At 34.9% G+C, this 15853-nt stretch overlaps 1 protein-coding gene across 1 annotated transcript in view; it reads right to left on the reverse strand.

The window, feature by feature from the left end:
- Nucleotides 1-5299, reverse strand: part of DHX40 (DEAH-box helicase 40) — a 37529-nt gene extending 32230 nt beyond the window's left edge. Inside the window, exons 1-6 of the mRNA XM_011375057.2 lie at nucleotides 5047-5299; nucleotides 4057-4224; nucleotides 2870-3015; nucleotides 1286-1405; nucleotides 865-1092; nucleotides 581-647 (exon numbers count right to left, since the gene is read on the reverse strand). Of these exons, the coding sequence (XP_011373359.1) occupies nucleotides 581-647; nucleotides 865-1092; nucleotides 1286-1405; nucleotides 2870-3015; nucleotides 4057-4224; nucleotides 5047-5158 (841 nt within the window). The 5' untranslated portion in view covers nucleotides 5159-5299. The remainder of the gene's footprint in view (nucleotides 1-580; nucleotides 648-864; nucleotides 1093-1285; nucleotides 1406-2869; nucleotides 3016-4056; nucleotides 4225-5046) is intronic.
- Nucleotides 5300-15853: the final 10554 nt, after the last annotated feature.

Consider the following 15853-nt stretch of genomic DNA (forward strand, 5'->3'; position numbering starts at 1 on the left):
TTTCACTTCTGACATCAGTACAAAGCAGAGTAGGAGGTGAGTGATGAAATGACTCATTTCTGTTAGTAGGATGCTGCTACTTGAAGAACCAAATTAATTTGAGATTTAACTAATCTATTTTTGACCTCCAAAAAAGTCTTGTCTATGAGACATAAATTCTACATCTTATGTACTGCTATCATACAGTATCATCTCACCATTCAAAGAAGAAAGGAGCTGGTTCCAGGATGTCTTTTGAAATAATGGAATTAACCATTCAGCTCCAGGACTGTTTAGTGTGGTAATACCTCTACATAGGACAGACTAATAAAGAGATTAATACTTTACCATATAATATCTTTCTACTAAAAAGTCAGTGTGTTTTAGATATGTTTACTAGTAAGATTGGCATTTTTAATGGCAGCGTAGAATTATCTTATATACCTTATATAAGATATAAAATCTAAAGCTATTTAAATTATCATAAAAAGCTAGGGCAACATTGAGGAGAGCCCAGATTTCCCAACAAAGAGAACACTCTATCGTGGTGCCATATCTCTTCTTATAAATAGTAAAATTAAACCTGATACTGAATGCTCACCAGTCAGAAAGACCAAGATGTCTCCAGCCATTTCATTCAAATGGATATCCATGGTCACTTTCACAATCTAAAGCAAGATATACAAACATAATATGCTAGTGGAAATACAATCATCTCCCATCTCTACCTCCCCTTTTTCCACAAAAAAATTAAATTTGGGTCTCAAAAGTCCTAGGATCTAAGAGGGCTGCCCTTAAAACAATGGGGAATAAATGAATTATTAAACTACTCAATCAACTAGAATCACAGATATAAAAAAGTCAAAAAAGGATGCCAAGTAATACCGCTTGAATATATGCAGTATTTTCTCTGTCTCGTGGGCCGATCAAATTGCAGAATTTTTCTCTGACTGGATAAAGCCTTCCAGGTATATCAAATATTGGACAATTTCCAAAGAATGCAGAGAGCTTGGCTAATTCCATAGTTGCTGACATCACCACGACCTTTAAATGCTCCTTCCTATTAGGAGACTTCTCCTGAAATAGCTTTTTCAATAAACCAAATAAGATGTCCTGAAAGAAAAGTAAATTTGTAGTAAGTCACAAGTATGCCTAATAACCAATTTATTTTAAATATTTTGCTTTCCTAACCAAAGACTTCCTATTTCAACAGATTAAAATGTAAGCAAGAGGAGGCAATTCTCTACACAAAAAGCTACCCTAAAGTAATCTGTCTAATAAATAACCAATATATTAAAATACTTACTGTAGTTAGAGTTCTCTCATGGGCTTCATCCAAAATAATGACACTGAACTTGGTAAGATTTGGATCTCCCAGAATATGTTTCAACAAACATCCATCAGTCATGTATTTGATTGCTGTTTCCTAATAGTAAAACAACATAGTATATCAATTCATTCATATATATATATATATATGTAGTATCGCAGAAATTCACCCCTGCTTCACAAACTAAATTCCCCCAAATGTACAGACATTAAGTGATCAAACTAATATGACTGAATAAATACATGAAATAGTCTAATAACAAGAATGGCAAAGCATGAAACTTGTGATGTATACAGAGACGGGGATAAGGAACTAAGGTAGATGTTCTGGGATAAAGCAAAAAAAGTGAATAATAAGGAGTCAATGAAGTCGGTGAAAAGTGCTAAGATAATAAAATGGATTCAAGTGAAAGTTGTGGGTAACAACGATGAAATGGGATTCATCTCCCTATTTCAGCCACTATTTTAGAAGACTCAAGAGAGAAGGTAAAGGAAATGGTTATATGTACAATTTCCTTTCACTCTCTTCCTCCTTGCTCATTCTATTTGTTAAAAGTATCCATTGACTACCATTAAAACAAGATGAGAATAAGGTCCAAAGGCTAGGAGTTAACAGTAGTGATGTCCATAAAACAATGGAAGGAAAAAAAAACCACAGCAGTTGACTCCTAGGAGGGCAACCACAGTATTTTGGGGAATCATTCTGTGCCGTAATTAATGGCCATCCCTATTAGGGACCATATGTAAATCAGGGATTGTTTTGTATCTGGTATAGGATTAAGAAATCCTAAGAGAATATAAACTGTAATTATAAACTACTAAAAAGAAAACAATTTTAAATGTTAGTACAGTGAATATAGAAGATGCTCAATATATAACATTTTTTATCTGACTTTGTTAATTGTCAGTTTTCCACTGACTTCAAGAATACAAACATACAACATGGATGAACCTTGAAAACATTATGCAAAAGGAAATAAACTAGACACAAAGGACAAAATATTATATGATCCCACTTACATGAGACAGGCAAATGCATAGAGACAGAAAGTAGAATAGAAGTTACCAGGGGCTCGGGAGAGAAGAAAATGTGGAGTTACTGTTTAACAGATACAGAGTTTGTTTGGGATGATAAAAACGTTTTAAAAATATACAGTTGTGATGGTTACACACATTGTAAATTCATGTAATGCCACTGTATTGTACACCTAAAAATGGTTAAAATGGTAAATATGGTTACGTATATTTTACTACAATAAAAAAATTTTTAAATACAAATGTAAGTTACATGTAGGATCCTTACAACTGAAAAACATAAAATCCTAAGAATCCTAAGAAAAATAAACATAAGTGTCACTTATGAAGCAATTGAGAAGGGAGAAAATGAGTTAAACATTAGACACTCCAAAACGTTAACAATGGGCAACAAAAATTAATTTTAATCTGAGATTTTGTTTCATTAAACTACAAATGGAATTTCAAAGTTAAAATCTTTTATAACTTCCTCCACTCATTCTGTAAGTTTACAGTACTTAAACAAATACCAACAAAACTTTCGTACCTTAGAGCTGCAATCATCAAAACGAACTTGGTATCCTACTTTGGATCCCAAAGTGCATTTCATTTCTTCAGCAACCCTCTGAGCAACTGATATGGCAGCTACTTTTCGTGGCTGAGTCACACCGATCATACCATGTTGTGAAAATCCTATAAAAACCAGAGGTAAAAAACAAAAATGTTAACAGTTGCTTCCTATCAGAACTAAATTGTTTCTGGTCGATCAATACAAACTGTTCAAGTGTTTCCAAAAGAAAACTGCAAATTAACAACAAATGTAATAAAAATGTATTACATCTGCATCATGGAAATTTAAGTATTAACTGAAAATGAGAATATATATTAATAAGCATTCAAAATGTACATGTTTTAATTAGGTTTTTTTTCCAAGTCCAGTCTAAAGATTTACTCTAAAGAGTAAGCCAAGAATTTGTTAGAAGTCCATAAAATTCCACACACTTTCTAAAACAGATTTACCCTTGCCACAGAAGCTTAAATATACCACCTTTCATAGATTCATAGGCATTTTTTTACCATATTAAATATCATTGAAAGAAAGATGCATCTTACAATTGATGGCATTTTTTCTTTAACAGTATGTAAATAATGATACGTCTTAATAGATAGCTTCTTAAGTTTGATGTATTAGAGTACATAAATATAAGCTATGAAATTTTTATTTTTATATGAATAACGTCCAATATAATTTTGTTCTATACCAATCTTCCAAAAGTTTTACCATAATGAAATGAAAGACACTTTAAGGGTAATTTGTTAACAGGCTTGGTGATACCAGAGTCAAGAAATATTTACCTGATAACATTGTGGAGAAAGAACCAAGAAATACTAATGTCAACAACGGATATCGATAAATTCATTCTCCCTGAAAATTATTTCAATAGCCAATGGTTAATAGTCTATTGCAAGACAAACTTATTCTATAGCAAAGAATATCTACTTATAATTCTATTTGGGATTATTGTGGAAATTAAAATAGAAAAATCTCCATCTCAATTACTTTCTGAATCTGAAATAAAACCATAAAGAAGCAGGGAAGATGTAGGGAGAGTGTGCCAAGAGAAGAATTAAGATTGTAAAACAAATGGTGGGCACTTGTGCAATACAGAAGTCCTATAGCCTTTAAGAGGATATTTTTCAATTACTCCCAATATTATCCCAGAATAAAATTACCTGCTTCATACAGATATTTTGGAAGTTGAGTTGTTTTACCACTTCCTGTATTTCCAGTAACAATAAGGAATGAATTGTCCCTCACAGCTTGAATAAGCTTTTTTCTTTGTTTTTGAATAGGAAAAGTTGGAGTAGTTCCTCCCTCCTGTGATGTGCATCCTTTTTCTTCTGTAAAAACAGAAAACAATTGTGAAATTAAAAGGTCTGTAAAGATAGCTCTGACTCAATTTCCCAGAAATGAAGAGAGAAAACAAAATAATTTTAGGGCTGGAAAAGATCAGTCTATGACTTCTCCATTAAATCACCTATGTCTAATTTGTAAGTAATGGTTTATAAGCCCTAAACAACTTTTTAGTGAAATCGAACAACTTGAGCGTTTGCTAATGCATGGCTCAGAGTACCTGACAAAGGAAGCCTAACACAAGGCAATGTATATGCAAAGCATACCTACAAAGCACAAAATCTAATTTTATTAAATAGACGAAGAACTAGAACATAGCAGAAAACTCTCAGCTGAATTAAAAGCCACTTGTGTTTGCTTCTGATTCATGGTTCAAGTTAGGTCCCTGTTCAGAATGACTGATATCCCAGAAGGCCAAGTGGTGGGTAACCATGGAAACTGGCTCTTGGAAACTAGCTCCCTCTATACCATACCCAAAGGCAGGCTAGCGGCCCGACGAAGGGGATGGGAGGGGGATGGATGGGTAGAGAACAAAGGCTTTATGAGCCTGTTTAATAGCAGAGCGCGTCAAGAAGTTGGGGTTCACTTTTTTGCCCCCCTGCAGGGTTTTCACCCAACTTGGGTCTGGGACCGCCCCCCTCTAAACTAAAGTGCTCACTGGACACAAAGTTCGCCTCTGGCTTGGAGGGCGAGGAGAACGCTGCGGCCTCCTTCCCACTCTTCTCTATCTGTCCAAGGCAGACTTTTATCCTCCCCAAATCCCCGTGCCGTAACTCTCGCTGGCCTCCGCGGCGTTCCGCAGATCGCACCTCTATCAGCGATGGAAACAGCCGAAGGCCGCTCTTCCTGGGGGTCTCTTGACTGCTCGCCCTCCTCCTGCCGCCTTGGCGCCCTGCCCGCGACAGCGGGGAACCGGGACATAGACCTGGCCCGGAGCGGAGGTGAGCACGTCCACCGAACCGGGGAGATGGGCGGGGAAAGGCGAAGACGCGCCCTGATGACGTCGAGGTGTTTACTTCCGCGCGTTCGACTCGAGGCGAGGGGCGGGGGAGCTGTTCGATGACGTGTAGCACGGCGGCGGGAAAGCACCGCGGCCACGAGCTGAGGGCCCACCCCCAGGGGTTTCCCGCCATCTGCTGGTGTGCCGATTTGGGATGGCGACGAAGCCATCCCAAAGAGGAGTATGGAAGGGCCTCCTCCTATTTGAACTCTTGTACGCAAAAGAGCCAGGCGACACCCTTTTTCTCAGCACAGTGGTCACAGCACACCTATTCTACCTTCACACGCATCTAACGTGACGTGACCTTTTGCCAAGAGCGGGAACCTTCCCAGAGTGCAACGTTCTACAAAGTTCTCGCCTTGCTCGTTCTAAAATAACCTGATCAAGGTACACAGCTATAGAGTCGCAGAGTTTCTAGTCTTGTGTGCAAAACTTAGGTCCCCTACGCCGTTCATTTTTTTTCATAGGACCCTGCATTTTAATTTATTTTCGTGTTTATTTTCTTCTCCTATTCCTCCAAGTGGACACGAGGGCAGGTGGGAACTTTAGAAAACCATGGTATACTCAGAGCCCAGCAAAGCCATTCAAAGTGGGCCGTCAATATTTGTTGAATTTGCTGGGTGGATGAATGAAGTCTTGGTTTCCAGAGGGATTAAGTTCTCTTTCAATGGATGTAGGTTGCTCGGAAATCACAAGAACTGAAAAATTAAATAGATATACAACCATTAGAGATAAGGCTACTTTTCAGAAAAGGTACTTTGGGGAGCAGATCTTTCTGTTATGGAACTTTACAGTTTTGTGAATAGTGTAACAAAATCGATGCAAGAAGACTGACTGTTTCTTGGACTTTTCAACTATTTCTGCTGTTGGAACTAACCAACACCGCCAAAGAAGACAACTCAAACTTGTCTTTTTGCCATTAACTAAGGGCCATTACTCTCCTATCTGACCAGGCTTCAAAAAAATGGCATTGGACCCCAAGATTTTTCTGTGCTCATTAAAAATTAACTTATACCAACTCCTTTTAAAAGGTACCAATTATGTAATAACTATGTATGGTGTCAGGTGGGTACTAGACTTAAGGAGGATCGCTTTGTAAGTCATATAAATGTCTAACCACTATGCTACACACCTGAAACCAATAGTGAATGTCAACTGTAATTGAAATGTTTTTAAAAATTTAAAGATCTTTGCCAAAAAATACGTAAATGAATGAATGTTCCAATAAACTAAACTTATAGAGGTAAAAACACAAAGGGACTAATTAACATCTCCTAAAATGCAAGTTTGTCAAATTTTTTTGTTTGTCAAATTTTGAATGACACCGAATTAAGTGCAACTTACTAACAACTTTATATCTTCAAAACCTGTGTTCTACAGAAATAAATCTGTTAATAGGAAAACATCCCATATTTCTCTCATCCATTAAGGTAATCTCCCAACCTTCTGGATTCTGTTAGAAATTCAAAATATTACAAATCAGAAAAAGCAAAAATACATTTGTATTATAGGCAAGGTATTGTTGAGTACGGGGCAAGGTATGTCAGTATAGGGCAGCTATATCAGTGACATAATAAAGTCACTTTCTGAGAATGGCAGAATCATTTTAGACCAATGATAGTTACCACTTATTGAGCACTTTGTAATCAAACATTTAATATACATCTTTTTCATTTATTCCTCACAAAAACCTAGAGACGTAGGTGGTTATTATTCCTGATTTTCACATGTGAGAATCAAGGCTCACATGCTTACCTGAGATAAAAAGACCAGAGTTCAAGCCACACTAAAAACCACTATACTGTGATGGGAGACGGAATTATCTAAGTCTTTGTGCCTAAAATAGTATTTTCTCCCAATCTTGGTTAATCAACTATTATAGAATGACTCCATTCTTGTTTAAGAACCATTTAATGAGAGTATCCAGAACTAAACCTGCAAACCAAAAATGAAAAAAAAAAAAATGAAAAACTTAAATGTTTAACATTGTTGATTTTAAAACCAAGGACATTTAAAACATGTTACCATTAATAACTATGTGCTGCAGGGCTATTCCTAACTAAAAGATCAACAATTATTTCCTGCCCAGTGAGTTTACAAATTACAAAGGCAAACAAGATACAAATATAGAGTGAAAATAGAAAATACACGAGTTGAATTTGAGAAGAAAGGTCATCGTTTCCAACAACATTGAATCGATTTCCTGTTTTCTTTTTGTAAGAAGAAAAAGCTGAAAAAAATTATATGTAAAGAAGTACGAGATGTATGAACTGCACCTTGCTCCTATTACTTTATAAGTAGTCTTTCAAGGACATTTTTCAAATGTCCTTGAATCCAAGTGATCTGTTTTTGAGCATCCAAAACACTGGAAGGAGGCTCAATATTAAAGATTGATAAAAATGGAAACAAATGTTTGTTTGTTTGTTTGTTTGTTTGTTTGTTTGTTTGTTTTTCCACTGTGGCCCCCAGCCTGTGCGATTAGAATTTCCCAGAGCCAATAGCATTTTTGTGTTCTCCCGGGTGAGACCTCCCGAGCTGACCAACACATCCAGTAACTGTGCCTTTGGCTGGGTTCTTTTGACTCAGGTAGGCCCAGCTGCCGTGTTCTCACAGGAGAGGCTAGAGTGGTAGGTGCATCTGCCTGTGTTAGCTCCCACGCTCAGACGTGCTGGTGTGCAGTTTGGGAGTTTTTTTGTTGCATTTTAGATGTTTAGCTAATTGTTGTTTTCAGGGGGAGAGATCTGGGGACGTCTCTCACTCTGCCATGTCTCTGACATCACTCTCCAGAAACGAATTTTTAAATCCAGGAAAGAAGGAGAGCATAGAACCACTGTTATAATTTAAGATAAATAACTAGAGTGAAAGGAAAATTATCCAAGAGTTTAATATAATAAAATCCAGAAAGTTAAAAATGTTAGATAAGTGGCAATATGTAGAAAGTTAATCATAACAGGAAGTCACAGAGAGTGAGTGATGGTATCAAAGTATATGAATTTTTTTAAATTAATGAAGTTGACCAAAACAATAGTTATCTTGATAAAGTAATCAGAGAGAAGCCATATTATAAATAAAAGAGAAGAAAATTAGAGAGCAAATTGAAAATGTACTTAATGCATTTGGAGACATCCAGTTACAATCAACTAAGGTAAATGAAAGGAAGAGAAGAATAGCAAGAAAAACATGCCACTGCACAACTTATGACCCATTTGCCATTTAGCAGTCCTGATACATGTAGGCCTGGCAAGAAAGGAAGGGAAGCTTGTACATTCTGGAGAGAATGGAAGCAGGAAGAGGAACCTCAGTCCCTAAACCAAATGGAGCTAGACAGAAGCAATTGGGAATTTTTCTCAGTGAAGTGGTGTTGGACTCCATGCCACTGTCATATATTCTGTTAACATGCTTCTGAGATATTAGCAATTTGGAAATCTGGAGGAAAAGAATTAGATAGTCATATAACAGCTGAGAGAAATGTTCACCTTTCAGACCAAAAGTAAAAGACATCATTATTACACTTTCTTCTCTTTCTTTTTAATCTTATGTTTCAGGTGTCCAAATACTAAGATTTGAGTTTGTATCACAGGGTCAGTCACCAAACAGTCATTTCATTCATCAATGATATAATTTAATTGAAAGGTTAGTAAATATTGAGACACTTCTAGCCATTGTCAGTGAAAATTGATGCTTTACACATATGCATATGATCTTGAATAAATGTGTGGAATTTCCATTATTCTATTAGTAAAACAGTCGCTTTCAAATGAAGGCTCAATGATTAATTTCCTACTCATTTATTCATGTATTCTCTCAGTATTAGACTGCACCGTTCTTATATGCACCCTTTTGAATAGCCATACAGAGACATAAAAATATGTGTAAGATAATCACTGCCTTCAATGGCATTATATGTATTTAAAGGGATAAAATATTTAGAGGAGGAAAAACTAGGTAGAGTGATCAGAGAAGGCATTTAAACTGAGCTTTGAAAGTTGGGAAGATTCCCATAAATGCCAGAGAATGATTCTAAATAGAGGAAATCTCACAAAGGCACTAGTAGAGTGGTCAAGATATTGTTAATTAGAGATTATTGAGAAATCTGCAAAATTAATGTTCTACCTCTGGTGATGGTCTCTGTAAATCTTTCACTTGCCTGAAGGTGGCAAGCTGACTTTATTTGAGAAACTTCAACATCAACATTATTTGAAAAAAAATGACACAGTACTATTTCTCTGGGAAAAAAAACAACTTTCATTGCCATTTAACTCATAAAATCAAAAAGTGAAAAAGAAAAAATATTCCTAAAAATTACTAACATAATCATTTAAATACTGCAGATATTTAATATTACCTATTTTAAGGCACATAGATTTTGTGTTACAAATATTTTTCATTTTAATATTTAAATTTTTACTGTCCTTATTGATTTCTCAGTTATGATAAAATTTTTTCATTAGAGAAAAATAGGAGAAAAGAAAGAGCTTATACTTTTAAATATTATTAAAATCTGTGCTAAGCATTGGTTATAAGTCTTTTGTGAGGTGGTCAGGTTTATTGAGGCATAATTTCCAAATGGTAAAATTCATCCTTTTTAGTGTATAGTTGTGAGTTTTGTGTGAATTTTGACAAATGCATATGGTATGTAACCACCACTATAATAAAAAATATAAAACAGTTTTATCACTCTAACAAATTCCCTTGTGCTGCTTTATGGTCAACCCCTTCCTTCAGTTCAAGGCCCTGGCAACTAGTGATATGTTTTCTGTCTCTATAGTTTTGCTTCTTCCAAAATGTAGTATGAATAGAATCATATAATATGTACTTTTTATTGGTCTGGCCTTTTTCATTCAGCATAATTACTTTGAGATTCATCTATTGTTGAATATAGTTGTAGTGTGTATCAATAATTCAATCCTTTTTGTTACTGAATACTATTCCACTGTATAAGTGTATCACAATTTGCTTACCAGTTCCTTAATGGAGGGACTTTTATGTTGTTTCCAATTTTTGGTGGTTATGCATAAACTCACTATAAACATTCACATACAGATTTTTATATGACCAGACATTTTCATTTCTCTTGGGTAAATACCTAGAAGTGGAATTGATAGGTTGAATGATAAATGTATGTTTATAAGAAATTGCCAACCTGTTTTTCCAAAGAGGCTGTATCATTTTGTACTTCTAACAGCCATATATGAGAATTCCAGTAGCTCTGCTAGGGCTTGGTATTGCCAGTTTGTTTGTTTGTTTGTTTGTTTGGCTCATTCTGTTAGGTACTGGTGGTATTTCATTATAGTTTTAATTTGCATATCCCTATCACAATGATGTTAAACAATTTTTTAGGTATTTATTTGTAGTCCGTATATCATAGTGAAGTATTTGTTCAAATCTTTTGCCTACTTGTGTGTGGGAGAGAAGAGTTGCTTATTTTTTTATGATTAAGTTTTGAGAGTTCCTTATAGATTCTGGATTCAAGTCCTTTACTGGTTATGTGCTTTGCAAATATGTTGGCCTAGTCTATGGTTTGTCTTTTAATTTTCTTAATTGTGTCTTTCAAAGGGGAAAAAAATCTTAATTTGATGAAGTCCAATTTATTGATGTTTTCTCTTTTGATTGTGATATTTGGTGGCATTTAACAAATCTTTACCTAATCCAAGGTCACAAAGATTTTCTCCTATGTTTTCTTCTAGAGTTTTTATAGTTTTAGGTTTTACATTTAGAGTAATCCATTTTGAGTTGACTTTTTCTTGTATGGGTTAAGGTTCTTTTTTTTTTTCATATAGACGTCCCTTTGTTCGAGCACAATTTCTTCATAGGAGAAAAATTTAGCAAAGGAAGTGACTTACACTTTTCAGTTATACAGTTAAAATCTGGGATAGATCTTGTTTGAGAGTTTTTTCAAACTTTTTTTCATTCTATAGTCCAAATATTATGCCCTATTTAAAAGAGCAGTTTGTATTTTGGTTCTTCTATCTCTCATTTTATTTCATTTAGCAGTGTCAGGATTTTGAGGCATTTTCAGATGACACTGTCTATATCTGCACTAACTAGAATTATGGAATGTTAAGATATAGAGAGTGCCAGTCCCCATTTTTGAGATGAGGAAACTGAGACTTCAGGATCTTCAGTGATTTTCCCAAAGTCATACAGCTAGACAAAGGCAGAGCAAAGTTCAGGGTACAGCTTTCCAGATCTCCAGGCCACTGCTCTTGCCACCAACTGTTTGTGGATTCTTTATTGAATATGTCACTAATTTATTTCTATTTATTAAATATAGAGATTTGCTGCACCAGTAAGCTTTTTTTTTAAATTTCATTTTCAGTGCTTTTTCATCTAGTATATGAAATTTGACTTAGCAAAAGCAAACTTAGTTCTTACAAAATAACTCTAAGCTTTATCCAAGACCACTGGGTTCACAAATCTCATCACAAAGTAAATACACAGAAAGGAAACATAATCTGGCAAAGGAGACAAATCTAGGGATTACTGGTTTTAGTAATATAGGGATTACTAAAATGCTGAGATTTTAGATGATAATTCTTAGACTTAACACATATGCAATAATTTTTACTTTACATTAAATTAGCTATGTCCCTTTTTATTTAATTGTAAATTAGGCAAAAAAATTCCTCTTTTTTTGCTACATGGAACTTTAAGCAACCTGGTAGATTAAATCTGAATGATCCAGTGCATGTTATAAATTTAAGGGTAAACAGCGAATGAATAAAAATAAAGTATATATTGTTTTTATCAATGCAAGAGAAAATGAAAGTAAGTCGTTAATTTTACCACTATGAAGAAAATATACTTGACAACCATGACCTTCTCACCAGAGAAAGTATCCAAGAAAAAAATAGCTAAATCAAATAAACCAAAAAGAGTTTAAAGCTTTTTTGTAATGACAATGAAAAAAAAATAGATTTCAAAATTGTGTAAACATATAAGAAAATGGCAAGCTTTATTTTCTGATATTTTTTCTATATCCCATAAAGCTTTATGTAAATAAACCTGAACCCACCCCAACCCCTGTTTATCAGAGAAACTCCTTTTTAATCCTGTAATGAATAAAGGTTAATATTGTTTTAATATATATCCAAGCCAGTAGAGGTGGGGAAAAATAACTCAATAGGAAACATAAAAGTATAGAAAAGAAAATTTTTTAAAAAAGTAAACAGTAAATAGAAAACACAAAATAAGATAGTAGAAATAAATTCTACTATATTAGTAAAGTTGCAAAAGTATGCTTACAGCATTATACCATACAAATAAAAATTTAAATGCAAAAAATAATACCATTGCTTATGGACATATATTTATGCAGTAAAATTATTGAAACATGGAATGCATACTGGATACTGGTTACCTGTGGTATGTAGGGAAGAGAATGAAGGAGAGTTGCTTCAACTATATTTGTAAATTTTATTTCTTTAAAAAGAATGTGAAACAATATGGTATCATGTTAAGATTTGCTGTTGGATACATAGATGTTATTTTCTATATATTATCTGTATATCTGAAATATTGACTCGACATTCAAAACTCCCAAAACATTATCTCACAGAAGAATCTCAATCAATAAGCCTATTGTACAAATAAATAATTAAATATTTATGAGCATCTTCTCACTGGTTACAAAGACGTTGAGGAGACTGCAAAATTGTCTTTTCCACATCAGTCGTAAACATAGCTTATAAGAAAGAGAGTGTACCATACCACGTCTTCCTGGTTATCTCTGTGACCTAAGTACTGCAGAGAAGTTGAAGGTAAAAGATCCTTGAGTTCCAAGACTGTATTTCTGTATATATTATGACGCATCCAAAATAATGCCTTACCAATGTTTAGTATTTTTTAAAGATACACACCAATATTTAGTATTTTTAAAAGATACACACTTCCTTTAGTGTATGATTTGGTGTTTCTCTGGCTTTGTTTTTCTTTTTTCTTTTTTTCTTTTTTTTTAATGGCTTCGTTTTTCTGACTATTCAAAGATTGAAAGCTATGTAGGTCTTTCATCATTGGGAGAATTATATCAATCTTTTTCTGATGTCACAGAAGGCAGAGAGAGAGGAAGGGGCCCAATAAAAAAGAAATAGGATTGAAGTCCTCCAAATAAGAATTGGAATGCACTCTGCCTCAACATAACCCATCTCAAGCTCCAAATAGGAATTTTTTACAAGTCATTTTGAGTTCATAAAAGGCTTAAATAATGAGCAGCCTAAAATATAAAATTACAGATTTAATTTTCTCTCCTTGATGGTCACAATTTTTTTAACACTGTGGCAAATATAATTAGAGAGAATTTACCAGGCTCCCTCAAAGAGAAATTGGAAAAATATTTGGGGAAAATAAATAAGTATTTTGTAAACCCTCAGTTCCCAGTTATCTTGCAGAGAAAGATAACTTATTCTATCAGAATCCACTCCTAATGGTCTCTTTCATAGTACTGAAAAGATGTCCTGGCCACCCTTAAGATGAAGCCATACAGTGTCCACCTCCTTCTAGTGAAGCAAGAGGATACAGAGAAAGCCTGTTCAGAGAGAAAGAGGGAGCAGAGGGTGAAAGGTGGCACTGAAAGGGGAAAGAGGAGTTGGCCCCCTGGGTCTTGAGTGCTCTTCCCCAGGGCGACTTTCTAGAGAAGGACTATACGTTAGACAGCATGAGGAGAAAGCTAAAAGTAAAAGGGGCTCATGCCCTGCTTCTGTTTGATTTGGTGCAATGTCCAATACAGTGATTGTTCAGCAGTGACACAGGAATGCGTGGGTGGATTAGGTTGAAGCGGTGGCCCTGGCTCCTGTGTGGCCTGCAGGGGATCCTGGTGAGGGACCACAGAAATGGGGAAGGATCTGGTAGAAATTATGAGGCTGCAGTGTGTAGAACAAATGTCCTACACCACAGACGCAGGGACAAATTTGCATCCTGAGACGCCACAGGGATCTGAGGCCCCTTGTCTCCTTGCCACCATGAGGGCACAAATCCTTCTATACAGTTATACACTATGTAGAAGAGCAGCAAGGGCAAGGGGAAAAGTCGTAAAAAATTTTATAACTACCCCAAAGAAAATATATTATTTAAGAGTGACTATTGATTTAAAGTGAAAAAGTTTGGTGGCTTGAATTGACAAGCTTAAAATCGGGGTCTTTATTTTTCTTCCGACTACGGAAACTTGCAAGGAAAATTAGGTCCATCAAAAAAATTAAAGAGCAATATTTTCTTTGTATATTGAAGTTATAATGTGGGTAAATTTTTGACCACATTATACAAATTTTTATAGGATTATTTTTCCAGGTTGTTTTTTCTGCTGATGTTAATGCCTTTCTCAATTCACATGTATTACCCCTTTTGAAATTAACTGCAGACCAAGAATGCTTCAAATGCAAATATCAGGTTATGTCTCTTCTGGAATTAGCAGGTATAAAGCAAAAAGCAAGGGGCAGTAAAGTTAAGAATAGACTCAGCTCTTTGTAATCACAGGAAAATGCCCACCCAGTCGTTCTGCTTTTCTTTTTAATTCGTTCCTTTCCTCTGTTCTAAATGCACTTACAATTAGAACCATAGAAAGCCACGTGCACCACGACTGGTACTCACCACTGTGACCCTTCCCCTGGGTAACACAAAACGTTTAATAGGCCTGTCCCAGCATCTAATAACAAAGGGAAAACACATGGCAGATCGTGATAATGATTTTGTGTCTTTCTGTAATGATGGGGGAAAAAAAAACCCTGATCCTGCATAATAATTGCTTTGTTATTCATGGAACTTAAACGACATTTCCTCATGAATTTTAATGTGCCATCCATTTTCTCACGACTTATCCCCGCAATTCTTTGTGAGCCATTGCAGAACAGCATTCTCTTATCTCTGTCTTTCTTTCAATGATGTAATTATTCTGTCTAAACCCAAAGGCTTTAGGGTGTGGCCTTTTTACTATATTGGTCAAAGAGCTGGGCTAGGTTCACATTAAATAACCTAGAAAGATCAAACATTGCACTGTTTGCTGCACTTTTTTTTTCCTATATGTGTGTTACTTAGTTTTAAAAACAGTTTATTTTTAATAATTATCTGGAACATCAAGCTATCATAAATTTGTACCTTTTTAAAGAGATCATAATTAGTTGCACTCATAAAGGTATGTGACTTTGTTCTGTATTTTAAAAAAGAATCATTTGCAATATTTTCTTCCTGTTCCTCTTTTGAAGGCATAATTCATGTTGAAATTCACTCCCATATTATTCGTGGACAAGTAATCTTGAAATTGCATAAAACTAGGCTAGATTTTAAGCTACTTAAGGACACAAACTGTCTTACTTATCTTTGTATTCTATGAAGTATCTAGTTCAAGGACTTCCAAATAGAAGTCCCTCGTAAATATTTGCTTAATAAATAAAGAGGAAATCAATGGTTGCCAGGTCTGGATGTGGAAAGATGGAAGTGAATGCAAAGCAGATGTAAGGAAAGTTTTTACAGTGATGTTAGTATTTTACAAATTAATTGTGGTGATAATTACACAACTGTATGCATTCTCAAAGACTGTACACTGAAAACTGATTGATTTTATTGCATGCAATTATCTCAATAATTCTGATTTAAAAAAGAATCTTGTGATAACATTATGTTTTTCT

Source organism: Pteropus vampyrus, unplaced genomic scaffold, assembly GCF_000151845.1.
Source record: "Pteropus vampyrus isolate Shadow unplaced genomic scaffold, Pvam_2.0 Scaffold261, whole genome shotgun sequence".
Taxonomy (NCBI): domain Eukaryota; kingdom Metazoa; phylum Chordata; class Mammalia; order Chiroptera; family Pteropodidae; genus Pteropus; species Pteropus vampyrus.